At 44.1% G+C, this 20,566-nt stretch overlaps 1 protein-coding gene across 1 annotated transcript in view; it reads left to right on the top strand.

Moving 5' to 3' along the window:
* SPEN (spen family transcriptional repressor) overlaps positions 1 to 20,566 on the top strand; it is a 70,169-nt gene that overhangs the window by 9,605 nt on the left and 39,998 nt on the right. The window contains 3 exon segments of the mRNA XM_050909466.1: positions 12,361 to 12,623; positions 12,626 to 12,680; positions 16,030 to 16,506. Of these exon segments, the coding sequence (XP_050765423.1) occupies positions 12,361 to 12,623; positions 12,626 to 12,680; positions 16,030 to 16,506 (795 nt within the window).

The following is a 20,566-nucleotide window of genomic DNA, read 5'->3' as shown; positions in this document are numbered from 1 at the left end:
ACTTGACTGTGAGTCCTTGGATCCGTGGCTGCTTTCTATGAGAAATGAATTTCAAGTTGTCGAACCTATGGGCTGAATTGAAGCCGGTCACTCATTCAGCCAGAGTTGTGGTTTGAGGGGGAAGAGCAATGCGGTCACTTGGGATGGTCTAAGAGACTGCAGACAGATAAACTTTATTTTCTTTGGAAATACCGTTTTCTGGAAAACATACAAAACCTTGGAGAAGAGGTGGTAAAGTTTGTGTTTGACTGGAGAAGTATGAACCAGTGAGCACCAAGACTTATGAAGCCTTAAGATGACACATATTTAAAGTACTGTGCAGCATAGCAGGGAGACCATAATGTTATGACTCTGCATTTTCCTCCATCTGCTGCCGAATACATGCAAAGCAGGGCTTGGAGAAGCAAAACTGAGATGGGGAATTACCCTTTCATGTAAGAACGAAAAACTTGATTAATCAAGAGATTCCCCTACAGTTGCGATGCAGCATGTTCTTAAAATCGAATTAAAACAAATCGTAAAATCAGTCACACAAAAGAACAGGCTTGAGCAATTCCTGGGCAGAAAGCATTTAACGTAGCCTATCACCACCGGTATTTTTGAAGGAAATCTGCAGATTATGCTTTAAGCTGGAAGAAAAAATGCCCTGGAGATGGAATTCAGCGGCTCTGCGTCTAGCATGTAGTAACGTGATACTGTGCATCTGCGTAGGTTGGAGGATAAAGAATCACAGCGCATCGTGCTTGATAGAACGCGGCTGAACATGCAGAGTTTCTACCAATTTTTGTAACCTCTTCAGGCTTCTACAAATAGTCATATTTATTCTGATCTGCTTGGAGAGCAAGATGGATGTGATCTTGCCATGCATATGTATCTTTCTTAATTAATTTTGAACCTGTTAGCCAGTTTCAGCTATACATCAGGGCGAAGGGGGTACTCACAGTCTCAGAGATACAACGTTCCTTTGAGTTTCATGAAAACAAGCGGTTTTAATAGAGGAGAGAGACCTGATTAGTGGCCCCATGGAGAGAAAAGCTGCAGCGAGAGTGCAACCCTTATTAGACATTAAAGAATCCACATGGGAGAGAGGTGTTCCTGACCGTGGGAAAAGCGGCAGTGGGAACTGGCAGTTTATTGGACGCCGGAGAATTCGACCTCAAGACATGCATCCATAAGAAATGAGTCTTCATTATTTCTGCTCACAAAGCCACTTTGATTTCTTTTTTTTTTTTTTTTTTAGTAACGTATATACCAATAAGCCCTGCTACGGATGCTTGCATGCTTTTCCTTAATTGTACAGAAGTGACAACTAGGAAAAGTTCCTTAATAACAGAGCTTCTGCCTCTTCTCTGGCTGGCTGAGGTGGCCGTGCGAATGAGAACGAGAAATGTTCAGCTACATTTACGCAGCTTTAACTCGTAAAAGCTTTGTTACAGTTTGGTCAAGATGTGCCTTCTGACTGCAACGTGCGGACAGTCTGATCCAATGCCGGGTTCGCCTGACGTTGCAGGCAGCGGAACTGCTGACTTGGGCGAGGATATTAAATGCAGCCCAGCTAGATGTTGCTGAGGACAAGCTGAGGCTTTTTTTTATTCCTACAGCTTCATGTAATCCCAGTGCCCAAAGCATGGATTCATCCTCCCCTCCTGTCATCTTCGTCAGGTTGAAGTGTTGCTAGGACTCCTTTTGAATGCTATTTCGTGTTGTGGGAGTGTTGCAGTGGAACTGATCTATATCTCAGGGAACGGGTGTATCTATATTCAAGTTTCACCTGATGCGTACGCTCTAGAACAGCTTTATCTGTGGCACAATTTTCTGTCGTGGGGGTTGCAGAAGAATTTCCTGCTATGTTGACTATTGGAAGGAGTAGTTGCTACCGACAGTAGCAACCATGAATAAACTGTTTTAAATATTCTGTTTCTTCCCTCTCTGGTGGTACATAATAATTTCATTTGTATATTAATACCTTAGCAGTATCCAAACGGTGACTTTGCAATAAAGACATAAATAAAATGTCTTAATTAGGAATCGCTCTTACTTTGTGTCTTAAAATGGAGCATTCAGCTGAGCTGTAAAGCAAGAAGCGAGCACTTATTTCAGCACAGAGTTATCTACCAGACTATCTGATACGTTGAGCATGTTGCTCTTAAATAACAGAGGTATCAGAAGTATCAGTGAATGTGCCTATGCTAGCTTTTTAATTTCCTACTTTGTCATCTCTTAGGGAGGGATTACGAGCGTAGACAAAGCCCTAGCTGTTTTCAGTGCGTGGCAGGAACACGTGCTGTATCTCATTAACAAAACCCCCGTTTGTAGTGGGAGTTGGGAAGATTTTCCGTTGAGTGCTGTTGGGGGCTAAAGGGAGCTGCGAAGTCTAAGAGTGGTCTGGGTTTGAGTAATTTGGGCGGTGGGGCAGGAGGGGAGAGTTAGGAGCATCGTGTTGAGGACTCACCCCAGTCGTGTAAGCGGTCTGACTGAGCTCCGTAACCTGGTTGATGGTTTCTGCTCCTGAATTTTGAGGTTTACCTGAAGATCTTTATTGCTGGGAGGAGAGCTGCAGAGAATGCCCTGAAGAACGTTGTTTTTCTCCCCCCAAAGGTCGCAGAGCCAATAGAGATCACTCTAAACAGGTTTTAAAGCATCTCAGATTGCAATCTAGAAAATTATGGGAGCTCAGTAATTAGGGCATGTTTCTGAAGTGTTGCTGTCACAAGGTCTGTTCTCGGTACGGCTTGAAAACCAGCGCTCCTTGTGATACGAGGAGCTTTTATTTTGCCTGGCTTTGGGAAGGTGAAGGTTTTCAAAGCCTTACATTGTGTGGATTTATCGCTTGCTGATGAGCTTTCCTACTTGTGATCATCCAGAATGCTATCCTGGCCACTCATGACGGTTTATCATGACAGAAACAGCAATTTATCTACACCAGTGCCTGCAGCATGGGCAACAAACAGGAGGAGCTGGAAGCCATTGTGCAGCAGGAAAACTATGATACAGTTGCCATCACGGAAACGTGGTGGGATGACTCGCGCAACTGGCGTGCTGCAATGGATGGCTCTAAGCTCTTCAGAAGGGTTAGGCAAGGAAGGAGAGGCGGTGGGGTAACCCTGTATGTTAGGGAGTGTTTTGATTGCCTAGAGCTTAATGATGGTGACGATAGGGTTGAGTGTTTATGGGTAAGAATCAGGCCAACAAGGCAGGTATCATGGTGAGAGTCTGTTATAGACCACCCAGCCAGGATGAAGAGGCAGATGAAATATTCTATAAGCAGCAGGGAGAAGTCTCACGATTGCTAGCCCTTGTTCTCGTGGGGGACTTCAACTTACCAGATGCCTGCTGGAAATACAATACAGCGGAGAGGAAACAGTTGAGGAGGTTCCTGTAGTGTGTGGAAGAGAACTTTGCGACACAGCTGGGGAGGGAGCCAGCTGGGGAAGGTGCCCCGCTGGACCCGTTGTTTGTGAACAGAGAAGGACTTGTGGGTGATGGGATGGCTGGAGGCCGTCTTGGGCACAGTGATCATGGAATGATAGAGTTTTCGATTCTCGGAGAAGTAAGGAGTGGGGTCAGCAGAACTGCTCCCTTGGACTTCGGAGGGCAGAGTTTGGCCTGTTCAGGAGACTGGTTGACGGAGTCCCATGGGAGGCAGTCCTGAAGGGCAATGGAGTCCAGGAAGGCTGGACATTCTGCAAGAAGGAAATCTTCAAGGCACAGGAGCAGGCTGTCCCCATGTGCCGAAAGATGAGCCGGCGGGGAAGAAGACTGGCCTGGCTGAACAGAGAGCTTTGGCTGGAACTCAGGGAAAAAAGGAGAGTCTTTGACGTTTGGAAGAAGGGGCAGGCCACTCAGGAGGACCGCAGGGATGTCGTGCGGTTATGCAGGGAGAAAATTAGAAGGGCCAAAGCCCAACTAGAACTTAATCTGGCTACTGCCATAAAAGACAATTAAAAATGTTTCTATAAATACATTAGCAAAGAAAGGAGGGCTAAGGAGAATCGCCATCCTTTATTGGATACGGAGGGAAACATAGTGACAAAGGCTGAGGAAAAGGCTGAGGTACTTAATGCCTTCTTTGCCTCAGTCTTGAATAGTAAGACCAGGGACAGGGAGCAGAATGAAGCCCTCATAATCCAAGGGGAAATGGTTAGTGACCTGCTACACCACGTAGACACACACAAATCTATGGGGCCAGATGGGATCCACCCAAGGGTGCCAAGGGAGCTGGCTGAAGTGCTCACCAAGCCACTTTTCATCATTTATCAGCAGTCCTGGCTAACCGGGGAGGTCCCAGGTGACTGGAGGTTAGCAAATGTGACGCCCATCTACAAGAAGAGCCGGAAGGAGGATCTGGGCAACTACAGACCTGTCAGCCTGACCTCGGTGCTGGGGAAGGTTAAGGTTATGGAGCAGATCATCCTGAGTGCCATCACGCGGCATGTACAGGACAACCAGGTGATCAGGCCCAGTCAGCATGGGTTTATGAAAGGCAGGTCCTGCTTGACTAACCTGATCTCCTTCTATGACTAGGTGACCCGCTTAGTGGACAAGGGAAAGGCTGTGGATGTTGTCTACCTGGACTTTAGTAAAGCCTTTGATGCAGTTTCCCACAGCATTCTCCTGGAGAAACTGGCAGCTCATGGCTTAGACGGGTGTACTCTTCGCTGGGTAAAAAACTGGCTGGCTGGCCGAGCCCAAAGAGCTGTGGTGAAGGGAGTTAAATCCAGTTGGTGGCCGGTCACAAGACGTGTTCCGCAGGGCTCAGTATTGGGGCCAGTTCTGTTTAATATCTTTACCAATGATCTGGCCGAGGGGATTGAGTGTAACCCTCAGTAAGTTTGCAGAGGACACCAAGTTGGGCGGGAGTGTTGATCTGCTTGAGGGTAGGAAGGCTCTACAGAGGGATCTGGACAGGCTGGATCGATGGGCCGAGGCCAATTGTATGGGGTTCAACAAGGCTACGTGCCGGGTCCTGCACTTGGGTCACAACAACCCCATGCAACGCTACAGACTTGGGGAAGAGCGGCTGGAAAGCTGCCCGGTGGAAAAGGACCTGGGGGTGTTGGTCAACAGCCAGCTGAATATGAGCCGGCAGTGTGCCCAGGTGGCCGAGGTGGCCAACAGCATCCTGGCTTGTATCAGAAATAGTGTGGCCAGCAGGACTAGGGAAGTGATTGTCCCGCTGTACTCGGCACTGGTGAGGCTGCACCTCGAATACTGTGTTCACTTTTGGGCCCCTTGCTACAAGAAAGACATTGAGGTGCTGGAGCGCGTCTGAAGAAGGGCAGCGAAGCTGGGGAAGGGTCTAGAGCACAAGTCCTATGAGGAGCAGCTGAGGGAACTGGGGTTGTTTAGCCTGGAAAAAAGGAGGCTCGGGGAGACCTTATTGCTCTCTACAACTACCTGAAAGGAGGTTGTAGTGAGGTGGGTTGTTGGTCTCTTTTCCCAGGTAACAAGCGATAGAACAGGAGGAAAAGGCCTCAGGTTGCGCCAGGGGAGCTATAGATTGGATATTAGGAAAAATTTCTTCACCAGAAGGGTTGTCAAGCACTGGAACAGGCTGCCCAGGGAAGGGGTTGAGTGATCATCCCTGGAGGTATTTAAAAGATGTGTAGACATGGCGCTTAGGGACATGGTTAGAATGGTGGACTTGGCAGTGCTTGGTTAACGGTTGGACTCGATGATCTTGAAGGTCTTTTCCAACCTAAGTGATTCTATGATTCTGTAATTTTGTGCCAAGAAAGGTAGAATTAGAGAGGCATTTAATTTGTTTTATTTTTAGCTGTCTTTAACGCAGTGTAGCAGCTGGAGATAAGGAGAGCCAATACCATACATTCAGTCTCCTCTAGAGGCTGCTGGAAGTGCTCCATACATTGCTGGCAGCCTTTGTGCTGGTACCCTCGTCCTAGTGGGTTTTGTCACTTAAACCTATTTCTTCAGAAAACTGGGGGAAGGTCAGGTGTTTGGAGGCCCTTGAGAATGAAGGCTCCTGCCTTCAGCCGGCTTTGGATCAGGCCCTCAGTAATGAGACATCGCATCGAGTTGTTCGTAGTAAATACTGCTTTTGGCCTGCCTTAAGCGCAGCTGCTAGCGAAGGCCAGCGGCCGTGTGTACATTGCCATATTTGTCGTTAAGCATTTGAGATATCGTTTGACAAATTCTCCAGGGTTGAGTGACAGTCCTGCAAAGACAAGCGATTGCGGCTCATCGGGTGACAGTTCCCCACGTTTGTTAAAGTTGATTTTAAGTGTAGTTTTCCAGGACTCTGGAATTCTGCTTGTTGTTTCTGTCAAGATACATTTCAATTAACTTGCATCATTTTCATCCCAGCCCTGTGCACACGCTTCTTCATGGTCTGTCTTTGGTTTTGTTGTCTGTTATAGAACAGTTACTGTATTTATGATAGGACCCAAACCCAATAATGCAGTCTGTGCATTATTTGAGTGCTTTTTGTTTAGATACCTTTGTTCTTCTGTATCTGTAAGCTCTCAAGTCTTCCTTCCATGCTAGGCACATGATGATATTGTCAGATTTTGAGCTGATACTCTGCATTCCTTGAAGCAGAGTGTAATCCCAAAGACTTGTGCCGCTCAGGTCTGAAGGTGGTGAAATACCGTCTTGTAGCACTCTTGATACGAAATTCCCTTTCTAAAAAAAATTTAGAAGTATGTAAATATTTTTCGTGGCAAAGTAAAGTATGTGGCTATAGTGAATATGAAGCACGGAACATGGTGGTATGTAATTTTCTTAGGTCAAGCATGTTATAACGATTATATGGTATATTTTATTTATTATAGTAATGCCCTCATTGTGATCAGTTACAGTGCCTTATTCTTTGCAAATGCCCGCGTAAAGACACAAGTCCCTTTGTGTTGCTGGCTTAGGAACTTCTACAGCGGTGAATCTTAAACACCGCTTTTGGTGGTGGTACGGGAGGGAGACGCTCACCGTGCACTTCATGTCGTGAGCTGGTGATACTGGAAGCTGGTGCTTAACCCTGAGCAGGATTTCTTCAGGATAGCTGTCACCATGGCTTGGTGCCCTGCTGCTGGTAAGACTGCAGTGCAGTGGGTTTTGCTGCTCTTCTGGCGTGTTATTTTGTGTATTATATGGATGGGAAGTAGATGCGTGTGCTGTTGCGGTGGGCCAAGTTCTTAGACTGTGAAACGAATGTCCGCGATAGCAGAAGACCCCAGAAGAGATGTTAATGGAGTTGAACAGACTTGAGCAGCCTGGCTAACAACCCCTATGGAGCTGGTGATGGCAACCTGCTTTATGGCAGCTATAGTATTTGCAGGTCTTGCACTTGCCTCTATCTGGAGCAGATCTGCTTTGTGCCGGGGGGAATACAGGACTAGAGTAGCCCCTAGCATGGGGGATTTGGACTTGTTTGGAGTTATGAATAAGGAGAAGAGGCGCAGACATCTGGGTAAGTATTATTTCAGGTCACATTATTTTGTTATGAAATAACAACAAAGCAAGAGGAATGCGATTGGCCAGGAAAAGCTTCAAGCTGTGCGAGCGTTTTACTGAGTAATGCAGGCCGGGGCTTGCCTGGGTTATATAATGGTGGAGGAGGAAGGAGTTTAAGCGTGGCACGGAAAAATCACCCATGCTTTTCAGATGGCTAAAGATATCTGGCTTTAGTCAAAAGTGAATCCAAATGAATCCAAAATATTCAGATGTCCTGCTGTATCAGGACGTCTTGTCAAATCATGCTCTTAATGAGCGGTGCAGAAACAAGCACAAAAACCTCCTGCGTTATTTTTGATGTTGCAGTGTGTCTTGCATTTAGTAGTATCTGGAGCGTAGCGTTGTGCAGGCTTGTAAATAAAAATATGGTCAAGTTTTTTAGACTGGGATGTAGCTGACCTGTGGAATTCTGCAGTAATGAAAATGGTTGGGTATAAAAGGTCTTCACAAGCTCGAGGGGAGCTCAACATGAGAAATGGGAGGTAATATGATTTAAAGTGGGATGTGGTTTAAATTAAAAAAGCAAATCTCCCTGATTTTGACCTACCTTTTCCTATCGCATATATTTCATCCTGTAAAGATCCTAATGAGTTTATAAAATATTGCAGCTAAATGGTAACATTCACTTACTAAACATTTTCTGGCTGACTTTCTCCTAGTCCATCCTTTCTTTAAAATGCTTTTGCTTGGGAAGAGCAGAGACTGTGCAGAAAAATGAATGTTTGGAGTAAGCACCCGAGATGAAATGGTTAATTAGAAACGGAAAGGCGAGGGTGCTGAGGGTGCAGGTACCCCGGTGTAGGGAAAGTTGGGGGGTGAGGGATGACTTTGGCTGTGTCTGGGTGACATGTCGCCCCTGGGGAGGAGGAACCAGCCCGGCCTTGCATTGGCGGAGGCTGCGTTTCCCAACCCGGCCGCGCTGTCTGCCGGTACGGGAGGAAGAGCTGGGGAGGAGGAAGGGCTGGAGAGCGAGAGAAACATGCCGAGCAGCCATGCCAAGAGCCCAGAGACATTTCAGCTGCTTGATTATAGAGGTGCTTTCATCTACAGTGAATAAACCGATAATGCTTAAATTATGAATTCCTTTTCTTTGTCTGAAAAGCTGGATTAGCGTGGCTTTGTTCGAGCAGTGATTATCGAGCAACTTTTTTTTTCTGAAAGGGCCGCTAGATTTGTGTTTACAGCTGGGTGCTGCGATCGTGCTGTGCTGGTGGAGGGGCTCGGTGACATAACAGCATTCGCATGTCCTCGTCTCCTGCTTCTGGTTGAACTGTAAACCCCTCCGAAAATACGGCCTCGGCCGCCTTTGTTACAATATGGAGCTAATGATTAATCGGCATGAGTTGCAGACGGGAAGAGGCACTAAAAAGCCTTGTTTTCGCTAGGGTCTGCGGATTCGGAGCTGAGCGAACGCGCCTCTTTGTTTTCTGTTCGGTCTGCCAGCGATTGCGAAACGCAGCCTTCTTGGAAAAGGCTGACGCACAGGTATAAAGATATGAGGCGAAGGTTGAGAGGAGCCGCTCTGCGAACGTTACCAAAGGTCATGGCGATGCATCCCCTTGTCTTTTGTCCCCTCTTCCCAGCCCTTGGCATCCGGACAAAGGTTGCTCCTCAGAGCGCGTTCGCCTCCATCTTGCCTTAACTTGCGATCCGCGTAACGAAACGCGGGCGTTATCGCCGCCTCTCCTCCCCCGGCCCTCCAGAAAGCGTCGGTTTTTTTCTTGTAATGTATTATTCTGCTGCAGTAAACCCGTCTGGTGATGCAGCACTGCAGATCTCCCCTCCTCTCCCCTCGATGCGGTCCTCCTCCCGGCAGCATCTGCCAAGACGGGAGCAGCTCGGAGAGACGCCAACGGGTGGGGCTGGGTCGGATCACTAGACAGATTAATCTTCACGGTGGGGGACCGAAGGATGTGTGTAATCACAGGACCACGTTGGGGCAAGGAAAATGCAAACCTTCCTCTTCCAGCAGCTGTCCTTGAATACTCGGGGCTCTCTCCTTCTCGGTTTTCTTTCATCCCCCCCCTGCTTCTGCTCCCTTTCTCCTCCCTCCGTCTGCCTCCCTCGCTTTCAGCAAAGACGATTGTCACAGATTATCCTCAGGGCTCGTCAAGGGTACGGTGCAGGACACCAAAGCGCGGCGTATATTTATGTATCTGGATAACGGACGGATTAAAACGCGCCATCTCCGAGTGGGTGATGGAGGACCATGGCTGCAGTGGAATACAGTAGTAGCCTCCCCTATCCTTTTCTTATTTAGAAAAAAAAAATTAGTTTTTTAATTAATGGCAACCAAAGTACGCTTTTCCCAATATAAAAATTAAGCTCCGGCTGCAAGAGTTGTGCGTCTGCTGGGTGATTTTGTTGGTGCACGGGGAGCATATTACGTCGATGTTCTGTATCTTCTGCGCTTTCTGGGCAGCATTAGCTTGAATATTTGAACATTTTAACACATTTCTGGATCCTCTGCAGCAAAAGAAAAATAATTGAGATCTGTGCGTATGTTATAATAACACGTACGTGTTAACGATTTCAGAATTAGGAAATAAAAGAATTGTCAGGATGGTGGGCGGGAAGTCTTTTGGAGCCCATTTCTGATGTAACTGGCAGGCGGCACTTCATACGAAGTAGGCTGTGGTGACTGCAGTCAGAAGGTCAGTTAGGTTTTTAGGTCTTTTGAGTAGTGCTGAGATACTATTCCCCCCCTCCCCTGAAGACTGTAGACAAAGTATGCGCTTGTGTTGCCAGAAACTGAATGTGTAAACAGTGAGCAAAGGGAAGTACATGTTCTAACCAGTCACTTCTGTAACTACATTATTTAGAAGAAAAACTCAATGGAGATGAGAGTTAGAGCACTCTGTCCTATTACATCTTTCCGTTGTTGTCTGTAGAGAACCGGCACTGAAACGCACGTTAAAGGGTGATGCTAACTGGGATACCTGATTATTTTTCATATTTTTTGTTGTCTTCATTCATGGCATGAATATTTTTTCAAATAGGCTCTTTCCTGTTTTCCTTCCCCCTTCTTCCTTTCCTGTTTCTTCTCTGTTTACATGTGCTACATCCAATTTGGCCATTTTTTTCCTCACACAGATTTTATTAACCATATCCTCTACTTTTCTGGTCTTTCTAAATCTTGCCTTCAAGGCAAGATAACCATATCCAGCTTCAGAAGAGTGCAAACTTCGAGAAGTATCTTTCCTGCGGTACCATTCGCCATTATTTGCTCCTTGCAGCTTTTAATTAGAATAAAAAATAACCAGTGCATCAATTTGGTATCACAGGTTAGGAAACTCCCGAGAATTAACGTCACTGTGCTGTACCCAAGTACAAAGGCGGCAAGCTCTGCTCCGGACAGCTTAGAGGCAAGAATGCGTCCCATATGCGACCTTGCCTTTTTATGCCTAACAAGGTGCTTTTTGACTAGAAAGATGCTCTTGTTTGTGCACATATTCCTTAATGGACAGTGCACCGCATTTGGTGGAGTATAAACCAGAGAAAAATGAGATCTAAATCCAAACCAGATTATCTATAAAGTATAGTAGGTCAGGTTGGAATGAGAAGCCAGCAGTCAGCGAGGCAGATTTTCAAATCGTATTTAAGGATTAGTCATCCAACAACAATGATGAAATTTTAAGGTGTATGGAAAACCAGGCATCAAACAGAGTCAGATGCAGGTTCTGACAGCGTTTGCTCCTCAGACAGGCAGTTCTATTAGCTTTTTCCTACGTGTATAGCTGAAAAGAGCTTTTCTTGTTTAAGATCTGTTTACATCTGTTCAGCATTGTGCTGCCTTTGTGAATAGAAAATTTTTTGCAATAGAGTTCATAGAGTTTACAGATATTTCTTGATGAGTTTTTTATTTGTGCGTCCCTTTGCTGTTTGTCAGTGCATTCAAAAACAGGCTTTTTGCCTCTTTGTGTCATGGATTAACAGCTGCAGTTAAAAGCCCTTACCTGTTTTGCTGAAAATCTCTTGGCTGAGAGAAACGAGCAACCAAAATGCGACCTGCAGTTCTTGGCTGTTTTAAAACGTTGCTGTGTTCATACTTCCTGTGTTATCCTTTCTGCTATGAGTTGATGCAAGTTATTTAAAAACATTTTTACATCATGTTTTCTTGTGTGCACAAACCCGTTTTTTTTTTTTTTATGTAGACATTTACTCACCCGTAAGTGCCTGTGTTGCAATTACTTGACATACATTAAGTAGGGTGGCGTCACGTTCCTGTCAGCTTTCCTCAGCGTGCCTGTTGTGCGGCTTGGTCCCCGGCGGGGGATGTAAAGTTGAACCCCAGAAGCACCCCGCGCCGGGGGTGCCTGTGTCGGCCACACTTCAAAAGTGTCCTGCAAGGCTGTCGTAAATAAATGGGTTTGAGATCAGGAACGAGGATCAGAACAAAGACTCTTGTTCTAGCGCTAATGGATTAAATATAGATCGGAGTAGTGGAATTGCTGCGTCAAGGTCATTTTTTTCTTAAGAAAATTGTCAGGATGTCTTTATTTTTACTTGTTGTGACACAATTTTGTTTTAATTATGTCTTGCTCGTCAGATTAAAAATGAGAAGGGCTGCTCTAATTGCGAATACCTTTCTAGTTCTTCAGCTGCTGTTGCTCTGTTATTATAAAAAGGGCGATCTCATGGTAGGCTAACCAAAAGAGAGGCGTTTTAAATATAACGATGGAAAGTTTAAATGGCTTTTTCCCCTCTACAAATGGCTTTTTCCCTCTTTTTGAAAACGCGTCTTCCAACCTCTGCCGTGCTTTGAGATTGATTTTCCTGCCGTATGGGAAGGGCGAACGGTTTCTGATGTTGATTTTGCAGGATGCAATGTTATTAAATGCGGTCTTTTTCTACCAGCACTAATATATATGCTCTGCTTTGCTTTTCTTCCAGATATGGACGTGTCGAAAGTGTCAAAATACTCCCTAAGAGGGGGTCGGAAGGCGGAGTGGCAGCGTTTGTGGATTTTGTGGACATCAAAAGTGCGCAGAAGGCACACAACTCTGTCAACAAAATGGGAGATAGAGACCTACGGACGGATTATAATGAACCAGGAACCATTCCCAGTGCTGCTCGGGGATTGGATGATACAGTTTCCATAGCATCTCGTAGTAGAGAGGTTTCTGGGTTCAGAGGAGGTGGTGGGGGGCCCACTTATGGCCCCCACCATCGCTTCATGCACGGGAAGGACGTTATGAGCGGAGACTTGATGGGTAAGTTCCAAGGTTTCTCTAGGCAGGTATTTTGTATTTGATATGGTGAGAAACACAAACTCGTATCTAGGGCCCCCAGATGGATTTAAAATTTTGGGAATTATCTATGTTTCCTATTTTGGGTTGGAAACGGAAGTGATTTCTATCCCAGTGGCTGGTACCTTGTGGATCCATAGAGGATGTTTTCTGCAGCTGGTTGGATATCTACACTTGAAATAAGGTGGTTTTAAGATGGAAGATTTCCTTTGGCCAGCATCGATATTGGAGTTACTCTTTTCTAGAAGTAATGATTCCATTTCTTGGATAACATTAAGGCCTTGCTCGGATGTATCCCTGCTGCCAGATGGAGCTATCTTACTCTACAACATGTGGTGAAGTTGTCTATGGAGTATCTTCGGAATACTAGAACCTAAAATTCTGTGAAAGCTTGATGCCTAGTTCTCAGTTCTCACTATACGCAGTTGGTATGTTAATTGGATTGTCACCACAAAATTTCTAGTAGACTTTAATGATACGTCCCCTTGGATTCTACAGACAACACTTAGCCATGGAAATAACGCTTGGATGGAGAAGACCGAAGGCAGCTTGTGATGTTTCCATTTTGGATCTACATCATTTCCAAGTTATTGGGATTATTCTTTCTGATGGTATTGGCAAAAAGAGATGATGGACATTACTAAATTTTGGAAATTATAGTGTTCTTTTTTAATGCTGGGATAAGAACTACTGCCTTGAATTTATTGGATGGTATACAGTCAAGACGCCAGTAGCCATGGGGAGTGGATTACTATCTAGTCTCTTAAAAAGCTCTTTGCTACTCCACATTAAACATACTTTAGTTTTAAGGACGTGGTGCTAATACCAGTTTGTGGATACGCCAGTGAAAAATGACTGGGCTGGATGGTTACAAAGGCGGCTAGAGGATGCCTGCTGGCCAGCAGCGATGAGTGCCCTCGTGCATTGGGTGATCTTCTACCAGCTGCTTGATTCAGACATAGGGCTGGAAATTAAAATAATGGATCTATTTAAGTGCCTACTGTCTCAAGAAAGAAGTCTGGGGGTTTCAGAGTTATGGTTTCAGTCTGGGACTACTTCCTTCCAGTGGAATTTTTTTTTTGTCTTGTCACTAAGATTTTTTTTTTTTTTTTTTTTTTACCTTGTTGGTTCATCTAAAATATCATTTGACACCCTTGCCCATTAAGAAGGTGGATTACCCCTGTAAGAGGGGCCAAAATTGGGGAAGTTATGTTCACAATTCTCTCCCTAGATTTAATTGGGAATATAGGTCGTGTTTCCACACTTGGAAAAGGTTGGTATGTCCTGCCCTGTGTATATTAGCCCCTCTCCTAACCCAAGTCAAACCCTCTCTTTCCACTAACTCCAGTAGTACTTAGTACTAATAGATAAATCAAAAAAGCACTGTAGCCATTAGATTTTCAGCTCTGCTAGCTCCTCTGTCTGTCTTCTGTGTCCTTTTCATGGATAAGGACTTTGTTCTTTTATGTCAGCTATATAGCAGTAACCCTCTAGAAAATACTGCTTTTTCTCTTACCTCATTAAATCAGCTTTCACTGATTAACACTTTGTAGGATGCTAAATGCAATCGTTTATAAAATTGTTGATCTTGGTCCTTCAAAAGGGGGAAAAAAGAGAGAGATGTGTTTCTGTGTCAGATCCTGAAATATCTTTCAAAATGCCATTGTTGCAGGCAAGAGATAATGAAACTAGAAAGGCAGCAATGAATTTCAGGCGGATATATAAGTTGATGACATTCTGTTGCACGGGTTAGGTAGTTTCTTATATGTAATTGGAGAGAAAAAAATGCAGGCAAAACATGAGCTAGCTCTGTAGAAAGCTCGAAAATGAGTTATAATTTAACAACAGAGGATGAATATATTTAGAGGATTAAGAATCTAGTGATTCATTCGAAGGAACTTCCTGAGATGCTAACCGAAAAAGATTCAAATCCCATTTTCAGTTTATAAAAGATACCTGAAATATTTCTGCCATTTTAAATAGAAGACAGGCCTGTGATGCAGGAGAGGAGGAGGAAGCACAAGGCAGAATTGGGTTATTAGGATTCAGGGGATTGAAGTGACTAATAATTGATTCTGAAGGAAGAATCCGAGAGAGAAGGCTGCAAAAAAAAGGTTGAAATGTCCTTCATAAGATGGATAATTAAATTTTTAAATTAACTTTGGCTACCCTGACATATTTAGAATTTTGCAAGTATTTTTTAACCATTCAACGTAATCATTCTTGATCTTTCATTTTGCGGCCATAACTTAGACATACCGTCCTGGTACTTGTCTAAATGAGACTACTAAACTATTTGTAATGTTCTTTTAACTTGATCTGTCAGTTTTACTAGCTCTTTATTTGAGAGAGCACACTAACTTTCTTAGAACATGGAGCCTTTCTCAATTGATGTACAAAATGTTTGAAATACTGAAACAAAACGGACCTTAGCTACTTGAAAGTACTGTGCTTGTGCAGATACAAATTCTGTGATTGCAGTAACAATAGCAGTCTCAACAAACAAAAACACCTACTGAAAAATTTAATTTATACTCCCTGTCTAGGGTCTTAGTATCTTTTGGGGGCCTGCGCCCTTGCAGTTTAAGTATTCTGACATTACTAGTAATCAAGACGTTTCTTTAGTGTATGCAGCTTTGACGAGAATCGAGTGCAGCAGTCTGATAAAAGCAAAATTCCCTCTAAGAGGATGAAATATTTTAGAACAGCAACAAGAAAACCCCTAATTTTCTGGGTCTTCTCTATGGGTTATGCTACCCCTTTTGAAAGCAGCTTCTTACCTCTGGGTCATGCTTTGCACGGAGGCTTTCATGGCTACAGCCCAATTTGCGATACCATTTTTGCAGAAGGATAATTAGAAGAGCTCCAGTAATTACCAAATTCCAGAAAAATTTTTGAAGCTCTTAAGCAAAAATGGAGGGGGAGGAAGAAAAGTTAATTATGATGTCCACAAACATGAAGTTTTTCTTGTTTACTGAATTTAAAGGAAAAATTAAAAAACCAAACACAACTTAAATGAGGATTCTGCACTGGAAAGCAGTATTTTTTTCCTGTGCAGGCAAGATGCTGGTCATGAAAGCCCGACACTGTGATTAAAATAAAATGATTGCTCAGCTTTATCGTATACGAATATAACTTTGGAATCAAGTAAAATGTTTTTAAGTTTGTCAATGTTTGCTTGATAGGTTATTGCTGTTTAGTGGAGAAGCAGTCGCAAAAATAAGTTCAGTGCTGACGTGAATGTTTGCATGATTTGCTTTTAGTTGTGCTTGCCCCTTTCTGATGAAGTATTTTTCCCCCTTCCTAAATGCAGGGCTTCAGATAACAGGGAGCGTGCTTATGAACATAGTGCCTATGGACACCATGAGCGGGGGACGGGAGGATTTGATCGGACGAGACATTACGATCAGGATTACTATAGAGATCCTCGAGAGCGGACTTTACAACACGGGCTCTATTATACTTCTCGGAGTCGAAGTCCAAACCGTTTTGATGCTCACGACCCCCGTTACGAACCTAGGGCCCGGGAGCAGTTTACATTGCCCAGTGTGGTACACAGGGATATCTACAGGGATGATATTACACGGGAGGTACGAGGCAGAAGGCCAGAGAGGAATTACCAGCACAGCAGGAGTCGGTCGCCGCATTCGTCCCAGTCCAGGACCCAGTCCCCGCAGAGGCTGGCCAGCCAGGCGTCCAGACCCACCCGCTCCCCCAGCGGCAGCGGATCCAGGAGCAGATCTTCCAGCAGCGACTCCATCAGCAGCAGCAGCAGTACCAGCAGCGACAGGTAAGGCCACTGCAAGCTGTTGCCCGACCCAAAGTGACCGTCCCGTGGGTTTTGCGGGTCGTTTTCCGAGGCACGGCGAGGAGTTGCGAGCCCGGGCTGTGAAAATAGAAGGTGTTTCGTGGCAAAGCGTTATTCATTGATGTAGAAGTAAACCGGCGTGAAATGTAAAAAGGCTAAGTTGGCACGAAACAGATCCGAGGGGAATGCTGTTGCCGTCGTTAATTATTTTCCATGGTGGATCTGCGCAGCGTCCGTAAGGCGCTAGCTAGGCAAAGCGGGGATGTACGGACACGAGGCCTTGCTGCACCCCTGGCTGCTGCCTGCGTGCTTGGAGAATGGGGTAACTCTCTTATTTGCTTAAGTGAGGGAATAAGCAAATTTTAAGGTCAGCTGCTCTTTACAGGACACATTTTAAAATACTTTGGGAAATGATGAGTGGTGTTGTTCAGGTTCCTCTCGTTCCCTGTCGCCGCTGACATTTAAAAGGTTGATATGTTGCCTTCCCATTTTTTCCCCTGTTGCCTCGCAGCAAAAATTGTAGACTTGGAAAAATTTAAGAAAAATAATAAATCCAAGTACGCATTTCCCAGCGATACACCCATGTCCTCAGTTGTGTAATAGCCGCGATAGTTCTGAATTTGTGTGGCTTTATAAACTACATACGGGGGGGAAAAAGAGTGCTAGAGCTAATCGCTGGATTTCTTTTAATAATTCGAAAATTCCTGTTGAAATGCCTCTCAGATACTTAGCTTTTCAAGAGTAAATTCACCCGAAGAGTGGAAACCAAGAAGCTACCATTGTACCCATAAATGTTTTACACTCTGTTTGGTGAAGAGCTCTGCTCTTCAGAAGGGTTTGCAGAGTTGGAAACGTTGCCTTTGCATACCAGTTCTTTTCCAAAACTGAAAATATTCATTAAGTAAATAGGTCTATCAGTATAATAAATACTTCGGGTTCGATTATCACTATGAATGGAATTTTACCACTGGTAACTCTCTAATCAAGGTAGTAATTCTCATAAAATCTTACTTGCTTGAACATTGGACCTTCTGGAAGGGTTAGATGGGCTGATACTGGGGAGAGTGTGCAGAAGTGAAGATGACGAAATTAGTTTCTCCTCTTCTGATATCCCCACCCCCCCGATGTCTAAAGAACCGTGCAGAGATTTATTTAATTGTTTTAATTCTTGTTTTCTCCTCCTGGATTCAGAAATCCAGGTCCTGTTTTGGCTGGAGAGCAGGTGGAGAGAGAGGCACCTCCAGAATATTTGAGACTACTTTTAGGCTGCTTTAAAGGCTTGTTTATTTCTAACACCTCTCTCTCAACCAGATCTTAACACTTAGATAAAGACAACCCTTTGTCAAAGATTTTCACACTTATTACAGCTTAAAAAAATCGGTGAGACTTCCAGAGGTCTCCAAAAAAAACCCTAGAGAAGATGAATTGAAAGGAGGCCTGGTTACATTTATGGTTTAAAAAAAAATGCCAGGCAGGAAGGGGGGGGAATCTCTCTTCTGGGACTCCTTTGCTCGTTGCCGAATGGATAGAAGGGAGTCCAAGAAACTCGTAATATTTATAAAATGTCATTGTTGGGATGTCGAGACGGGATGAAATACTGTTCTGAATTTGAGAGGACTAAATATGATCCCACTGGAACAAAGCCTTAAGATTTAATCAGAAGATAAGCAGCATCTGCTGTGCTTTAGCATTGCATTTTCTTGGCAATTTCTAGTTGTAGTAATGGAAAACTAGATGATACTCTGGTAGGAAAGGGAAATAAAGTTCTTTTTTCTTATTAATACAGTAAATTCAAATTCAATAGAGCAAGTAATGGAATCTGCTGGATAGTATATTTCATTTTGAAGGATCAGAAAGGAGTTCTACAGGTTTCTAAGCAATAAGTTAGATATTAATAAACATGTAACCCTATCTTTACTTTGTAAAGCAAAATCCCACCTGGCCTTGAAGTCTTTTAAAGCGAACTTTTCTGTTTAATTTGTAACACACTTTGAATTTAGCAATGTAAATATGTAACCCCTGGTACCCGGTGGTGAGCGAAAGCTACCTCGCCCCTTTTTTAGTGGTAAGGTGCTCCCGCTCGCTGTGTGATACATTCAGGTTTCACAAACCCAGACCAGGCAGAAATTTATTTGCATCTCCATACCCGGGGTAGTAAATTCTGGTTGTGTCATCCCCGGATTGATTTACCAAATTCCCTACATAGCTTTCATTTCTAGAGCGGGATTTATCTTGAATAACTAAGGACGGTTTGTTATTGTCTGAGAAAGAATTACTTTTTGCAATTTCCGTAGTATTTCTCAGGGATTTTAGCAAACTGGAGATCCTCTTATGGCTTTATTGTGAGTGGAAATGGCCGATTTTGTGAAGCTGTGAAATTATTAAGGTCTTTATGACACTGAATTCTTCTGAAATGGTATGTCTTGAAGAACTTTGTCACTTGAGTCTTCGTCCTGCCTGTCTCTCAACTGGCAGGGTGGAAAAGGCAAAACAAGTTGTGTTCGCTTAGAGAGGTGGGTCTCTTACCCACGCTCCTGTGGATGCTTGGGGGCAAACGCTGGAGCCTGTGGAAACTCCTGGCTGTTAAATACTTCTGAGGATTTTTGTGCGTGGCACTGTCCTTCAGCTGCTGTGAAAAATGAGCAGAAAGGTGGCAAAGGAGAAGTTTGGGCTTCGTTCCTTGTGGTTTTCAAAGAGCTGTGTGAAGTAAATAAGACTTTCATTAAATGGAGGTGATTTTCCTGGACAGTAACGTGAGGAAAGATGCTCTGCTGATTGTTTTTTAAAAAAAAAAAAAGAAAAAAAAGAAAAAAGCCTTTATTTCATAAAGGTTTGGAGTTTGTTGCATTGGAACTCAGCTAAGCTTTGCTTTAAATGTATATTTGGAGGCCTTTACAGGGGATTTGTAATGGGAGCTGCAGAGGAGTAATTCCGAAGATAAGACCAAAAAGAACGCAGTAAAAATAAACCGTATTCTCTGAAGCAGGGCTTTAGGTGGTGTATTCTGTGGCCTCCCAGAAGTTGCCCGCCGGGCTGAGGTGGGGAAGCTGGTGGATGTGAATGCTTTCCGCAGGAGCCTCTTGCTCGGATGGCGTCACCTGTGCGGGTTTGAGGAAGAGTTTGTGTTGTGAAGTCTTCTTAACGTGAGATGGCTCGTTCCCCACCCGTGGTATGGAAAAGGGTCATTGGGGTTTTTTTTTATCGCCTTGAAACAGTAAAAAACCTCGAAAATTTTATTTGAATTTTCCGCCACCAGAAGCCTTAATTTCTCTGTTTTGTTGATTCGAATGTGCTCCACAAATGATATATTAGCAACCGTATTCTCTGTACTGCGTCATGGGAGAAGCTGAATGTGCGTGGAAGCTGTGTGATCCTGTAGGAAGCAAACCAGATTTTGTTTGTGCCCTGCCCAACCTCCTGGAAAAAATCCTCCCCCCCCCCCTTTTTTTTTTGTGGAAAATGATCTTTTCTAGGCTGCTTGTCGAGGTGTTCTAACGCGCTAAAAAAAATTCCTGTGCTGCTTTATTCAGTTTTGTGATGTCAAATGGCTTGACACGTTTCTTACTGTTCCATGTGTTAGCGATTATTTTTAAAGCTTTGCTGCAGCGATGTGCTGAACCACATGGCACTGAGCAGCGGGACGTTTTGCTCTTAAAAGCTGGGCACGTGGCGAAGGACCTTGTTGAGACGGGATTTAAACTTATTTACAAAATCCTGGCAGAAGTGTTTGATTTCCTATAGGTGATGTCCAGAATGTGAAAGTGTGAACACCGCATGCATGTGTGTCTGTAAATTTACAGATAAGTGACCTGAGATTTCCTTTGACCTTCTTCTTTAGTTTATTTTTTAAGAACGCTTATTCTGTTGTCTGATGTTGAGGATGCTGAAGGATTTACTAGTTAGATGAATAATTTCCTGTAGCTCGTAATGTAAAATAGATCTTGCTCTGGAATTAAAAAAGCAACTTCAGCTTAGACGCAAAGTGACTTTATTTTCACCGGGATTTAGGAGAGGATAGTCATTCCCATAGTGTGGAATTGAA

This window comes from Gymnogyps californianus, chromosome 21, assembly GCF_018139145.2.
Source record: "Gymnogyps californianus isolate 813 chromosome 21, ASM1813914v2, whole genome shotgun sequence".
Lineage (NCBI taxonomy): Eukaryota > Metazoa > Chordata > Aves > Accipitriformes > Cathartidae > Gymnogyps > Gymnogyps californianus.
This window is presented reverse-complemented; position numbering and strand designations above follow the sequence as displayed.